Here is a 6,265-nt window from a genome sequence, read left to right as displayed (position 1 = left end):
TAACCACCTGGCCATGCCATTAAGACGAGAAATTGTCCTGCCAATAGTTACAAAATGCTTGTAAACTAAAACTTTAACAGCTAGGATTTTGTAATTACCTAAAATTATATGTCATCTTTCTTACCATAAACCGATGGGTCAAGGGTCACAGATTATAAATACAAAAAAAATCTACTATATCAAAACTTAGTGTGGTTAGTCAATAAAAATTAGAAAGAGGTCAGTGTGAAGGGCCAGAAAACTGGACATTGAAGGTATGTTGGAATGAACTTACCACTAAGTACTGAAGATTGTGTTAGAAGATCTGAAGTTTTCTTGCCACCTGTTGTGGATGGAGTCACATATGAAGAAGAAATGTTACTCCTCTCTTCAATTGAAGTTGAAACCACTAGTGAAGCTGATGTTGATTGGCTTTTGGTTAAAGACGACGCCTCAGTAGACATACGATCAACAGGAAGGGTTACATCACTGAGAAGTCCACCTGTTGTAGAACATTAAAAAAAAAGTTGGCTAAAGATACGGCAGAAAAAGAAAATCAGAATTTTCGGGCAAAGCTACACAACAGTTATCTGCGCATACTTGTCTCCAATTCTGAACTGATAAACTAGGGGGAATTAAACTGCGAACCACGAACTCTCTAATTAACAGTCCCAACACGCTAACCTCCAGGCCATTGTCGAGGTCGAAGGTGAAGCAAACTTACTCTTTTAAAAAAACTTTAATATCAATACCTTAGAATAACAGATAGGAAACACAGCCTTTTGTGTGGGGTTCGAGATCATCGAGCACGTACTTGTTGACAAACCCCCCTGGTATTTCAGCAGTAAACCTTAAGGCTAAATATCAGGCTTTGATGCCAGTGATGAACACAGCACAGATAGCCCATTGTGTAGCTTTATGATTAGTAATAAACAAAAAAAAAGCTTGTTGACAAGTGTTTTAAAGTTTGACACTGCACGTGTTTGGATCACGTGAGAGTATTCCTTGTATCTGTTTGGCTACAGATTATTGTACGTTTCGTGTTTATGTATTATTTGGTGAAGTAAGACTAATTTCTAATTTTAATAAGGTTTAATCGATAATATGGTACACAGAATCACTTCTAATGTGAACATTTAAGACACATATAATAATAAATATATGGAAATTTGTGTTCTACATTTCAAGAGTAAGTACATTTTTCTCTTTGAGCGTCAGGAATTCTGATTTAAAGATTTCTGGACACTTATTCTTCATAGGATAACATTTCTTTTATGGTTAAGGGGAAAAAAGAAATAAGCCTGGTATCAAGTTTTAACAAATCCCTCTTTTGTTACACAGTATTCCAATAAGAAGGAGAGAATGGTAATTATCGCCACTGTCGACGAAGCATTTCACTCAATGCCGGAACTCATTGTGTCGGCTGGGTATACAATACATAAAGCCACGATCGAATATATACATATATAGTTTATTTCCCATTCTTACATACCATAATAGTGCAAAATAAAAAGTTATGTTCTAAATATTAATGAAGTTGTTGGCCTGACATTGTCTAGTGGTTAAGGTGCTCGACTCGCATTCTGAAAGTCGCGGGTTCGAATCCCCGTTACCGAACATGCTCACCCTTTCCGACGTGGGAAGTGTTATGATGTGACGGTATATCCCATTATTCCTTGGTAAAAGAGTAGCCCAAGAGAAGGCGGTGGGTGGTGTTGACTAGCTGCCTTTCCTCTAGTTGTTCACTCCTAAAGTAGGGACGGGTAGCGTAGATAGCTCTCGTGTAGCTCTGCGCGAAATTCGAAACAAACTAACTTAACTCTTCGACTGCAGCTGCTTTATACGCGCGCGAAAGTTTTGCGAGCCGTACAGCGTATACAATACAGCGAATTCAACTGCCGGAGGCGGATCGTACCCTATAAGGCGAATCAGCAGACAACGGTTTAATAAAGATCAAAACATTTATTTAAAATACAAGAACAGAATACGTGAACTTTGTAATGTTAACCTAATAGCATTGCCAGCTCTTCAGTCACACTGATGGTGTTACGTCATTTACAATTTGGAATTTCCCGGTACATAAACATCTGAATGAGATCTAGCCTTGAGTTTGGGTTATTTCATGATTTTATTAGATATACCAATTTTCATGAACATTTTATCTATTGATCTGAGCGATTAATGGCAGTAATTTGCTAAACTTATCTAAAATAAAAATCGATCCCCTTCATCGAACTCACCATCAAAGGATGATGATTGTGTGTCCATTAATCCAATAGTAGTAGCAAAATCAGAAATGTTCATGTCCTCAGATGTTGACTGAACTGGAGACGTCGTTAAATTTTCAATTCCATTTCCTGAAGATGGAGTGACAGCTGATGGCACCTTTGTGGTAGTAGTTATCAGATATGAGGAAAGAGTAGAAGATTCCACTGAGGCAACATTTGCAACACCACTTTCGGGACTCGTTGTGGTAAATGGTGACAGAATTCCTTCTGGTGTATGAGTGGTTAATGGTATTGTACCATTTGTTACAAGACCTATGTGTGAAGACCCCTTTTCCATCGTAGAAGTTGGAACATTTCTTAAACGATCAGTAGTTGGAGTTGAGACCGTGGATGATTTCGGGATTTCTTGTGCAGTTTCTGTTTTATTAACGTAATTCAAACCTGTTGGCTTGTGATTTATTTCCAAGCTGGTTGTGTTTATCTCGACTGTACTACTTTGATAATTGGGTTCGTAACTTCTAGAAAACGACACTTTTGGAGATTCAGTAGATTGACCAGTTTGAGGGAGGGTCGTTTTCGACATTTCAACCCGATTAGAAGTAGTACGATAACCTCCTTCCAACACGTTGGCTTGGACTGTGGTTGAATAAGGATTTGCTGTTGTTGTTTCTTTTACAGATACAGTTGATAATGTAAGAATATCTTTTGATTTAGTGATATTTTCTATTGCTTCTATAGCAACTGGAGTACTGTCACGTGTTGTATCATCTGAAGTTGGTGATCTCGTTACATTTCTAGCTGACGTAAATTGAGAGGGACTAGAAGTGGCTTCTTCTAATTGAGATTTTGACGTTACATTTACAGTTAATGGCACTTCAAACTGATGAGACGTAGTCTCCTGTGGTTGATATTTCGACGCTACATTTTCAGATGACGTTAATGTGAGTTGATTGGAAGTATCTTTTGGTTGTGATTCCATCGATCCACTAATAGTTGTAGTCACTATCGAGTGAGTAAAGGTTTCTTTATATGATTGTTCTTCTGACATGCCAGTTGTGATTGAAGTTAATTCAATTAACGTTAGAACAGACCCATTAGAGATCATAGATTGTGTTTCTAATTCCGATGATTCACTTGATACTGGTGTTGATACGGACATAGCTAAAGTAGTTTCTTTTGGCTGAGATTCAGAGGATAATTGGTGTTTAGTTGTAGTAGTGTCTGATTGCAATTCTGACATTCCACTTGCAGCTGACGTCACTTTTGACTGTCTTGACGAACTTTCCTCTGGTTGAGTTTCCGATATCACACTTGTAGCTGACGTTAGAATAAACTGACTAGAGGTTGTTACTTGTGGTTGTGATTCTGATGATCCACTTGTTCTTGACGTTGATACTGACTTAGTTGAAGTGGTTTCTTTTGGTTGAGATTCTGGGGTTAATTGAGATTTAGTTGTAGTAGCTTCTTCTGGCTGCAATTCTGACGTTCCACTTGCGGTTGACGTTAATTTTGACTTTGTTGGGGTACTTTCCTCTGGTTGGGTTTCTAATATTAGAATTCTAGTTGATGTTGGAATAGATTCACCGAAGGACGTTTCTTGTGGTTGAGACTCCGATGATCCACTTGTTCCTGACGTCGATACAGACCTAGTTGAAGTAGATTCTTTTCGCTGAGATTCCGAGGTTAATTGAGATTTAGTTGTGGTAGATTCTTCTGGTTGCAATTCTATCGTTCTACTTGAAATTGACGTTAAATGTGACTGTGTTGGGGTACTTTCCGCTGGTTTAGATTCCAAAATTACATTTCTAGTTGATGTTAGAATAGACTCACTGAAGGTTGTTTCTTGTGGTTGAGATTCCGATGATCCACTTGTTTCTGATGTCGATACGGATCTAGTTGAAGTTGATTCTTTTGGTTGAGATTCTGGGGTCAGTTGAGATTTAGTTGTAGTAGCTTCTTCTGGCTGCAATTCTGACGTTCCACTTGCGTTTGACGTTAATTTTGACTGTGTTGGGGTACTTTCCCCTGGTTGGGTTTCTAATATTAGAATTCTAGTTGATGTTGGAATAGATTCACTGAAGGACGTTTCTTGTGGTTGAGACTCCGATGATCCACTTGTTTCTGACGTCGATACAGACCTAGTTGAAATAGATTCTTTTCGCTGAGATTCCGAGGTTAATTGAGATTTAGTTGTGGTAGATTCTTCTGGTTGCAATTCTATCGTTCTACTTGAAATTGAGGTTAAATGTGACTGTGTTGGGGTACTTTCCGCTGGTTGAGATTCCAATATTAGAATTCTAGTTGATGTTGGAATAGATTCACCGAAGGACGTTTCTTGTGGTTGAGATTCCGATGATCCACTTGTTCTTGATGTCGATGCAAACTTAGTTGATGTGGTTTCTTTTGGTTCAGATTCCGAGGTTAATGGAGATTTAGTTGTAGTTGTGTCTGATTGCAATTCTAACGATCCACTTGCAGTTGAAATTAATTTTGATTGTGTTGACGTACTCTCATCTGCTTGAGCTTCCGATATTACACTTCTAGTTGATGTTGGAATAGACTCACTGAAGGTTGTTTCTTGTGGTTGAGATTCCGATGATCCACTTGTTTCTGACGTCGATACGGATCTAGTTGAAGTTGATTCTTTTGATTGAGATTCCGAGGTTAATAGAGATTTAGTTGTGGTAGCTTCTTGTGGTTGCAATTCTGACGATCCACTTGAAGTTGACGTTAATTTTGACTGTGTGGACGTACTTTCCTCTGGTTGAGATTCCGATATCACACTTGTAGCTGACGTTAGAATAGCCTCATTAGATGTCTTTACTTGTGGTTGTGATTCTGTTGATCCACTTGTTCTTGACGTCGATGCAAACTTAGTTGATGTGGTTTCTTTTGGTTCGGATTCAGAGGTTAATGGAGATTTAGTTGTAGTAGTGTCTGATTGCAATTCTGACATACCACTTGCACTTGAAGTTAATTTTGACTGTGTTAAGGTACTCTCATCTGCTTGAGCTTCCGATATTACACTTCTAGTTGATGTTGGAATAGACTCGCTGAAGGTTGTTTCTTGTGGTTGAGATTCCGATGATCCACTTGTTTCTGACGTCGATAAAGATCTAGTTGAAGTTGATTCTTTTGATTGAGATTCCGAGGTTAATAGAGATTTAGCTGTGGTAGCTTCTTGTGGTTGCACTTCTGACGATCCACTTGGAGTTGTTAATTTTGACTGTGTTGACGTACTTTCCTCTGGTTGAGATTCCAATATCACACTAGTAGCTGACGTTAGAGTAGCCTCACTAGATGTCTTTATTTGTGGTTGTGATTCTGATGATCCACTTGTTCTTGATGTCGATGCAAACTTAGTTGATGTGGTTTCTTTTGGTTCGGATTCAGAGCTTAATGGAGATTTAGTTGTAGTAGTGTCTGATTGCAATTCTGACATTCCACTTACAGTTGAAATTAATTTTGATTGTGTTGACGTACTTTCGTCTGCTTGAGCTTCCAATATTACACTTCTAGTTGATGTTGGAATAGACTCACTGAAAGTTGTTTCTTGTGTTTGTGGATCATCGGAATCTCTCGACGTCAGAAACAAAACAGAATCACAACTACAAGTAAAGACATCTAGTGAGGCTATTCTAACGTCAGCTACTAGTGTGATATCGGAATCTCAACCAGAAGAAAGTACGTCAACACAGTCAAAATTAACTTCAACTCCAAGCCGATCGTCAGAAGTGCAACCACAAGAAGCTACCACAACTAAATCTATATTAACCTCGGAATCTCAAGCAAAAGAATCAACTTCAACTAGATCCGTATACTACAACTAAATCTCCATTAACCTCTGAATCCGAACCAAAAGAAACCACATCAACTAAGTTTGCATCGACGTCAAGAACAAGTGGATCGTGTCTGATTGCAATTCTAACGATCCACTTGCAGTTGAAATTAATTTTGATTGTGTTGACGTACTTTCTTCTGGTTGAGATTCCGATATCACACTAGTAGCTGACGTTAGAATAGCCTCACTAGATGTCTTTACTTGTAGTTGTGATTCT

General features: G+C 38.4%; 1 protein-coding gene across 1 annotated transcript in view; it reads right to left on the bottom strand.

Moving 5' to 3' along the window:
• The window catches only part of LOC106471639 (mucin-3A-like), a 14,667-nt gene extending 9,018 nt beyond the window's left edge, over window positions 1–5,649 (bottom strand). Inside the window, exons 1-2 of the mRNA XM_013932254.1 lie at window positions 2,220–5,649; window positions 275–481 (exon numbers count right to left, since the gene is read on the bottom strand). Coding sequence (XP_013787708.1) covers window positions 275–481; window positions 2,220–5,649 — 3,637 coding nt within the window. The remainder of the gene's footprint in view (window positions 1–274; window positions 482–2,219) is intronic.
• Between the last annotated feature and the right edge of the window lie 616 nt (window positions 5,650–6,265).

Source organism: Limulus polyphemus, unplaced genomic scaffold (assembly GCF_000517525.1).
Source record: "Limulus polyphemus unplaced genomic scaffold, Limulus_polyphemus-2.1.2 Scaffold4751, whole genome shotgun sequence".
In the NCBI taxonomy this organism is placed as follows: Eukaryota; Metazoa; Arthropoda; class Merostomata; order Xiphosura; family Limulidae; genus Limulus; species Limulus polyphemus.
Note: the sequence above shows the minus strand (reverse complement) of the source record. Positions and strands in the feature narration are given on the sequence as shown.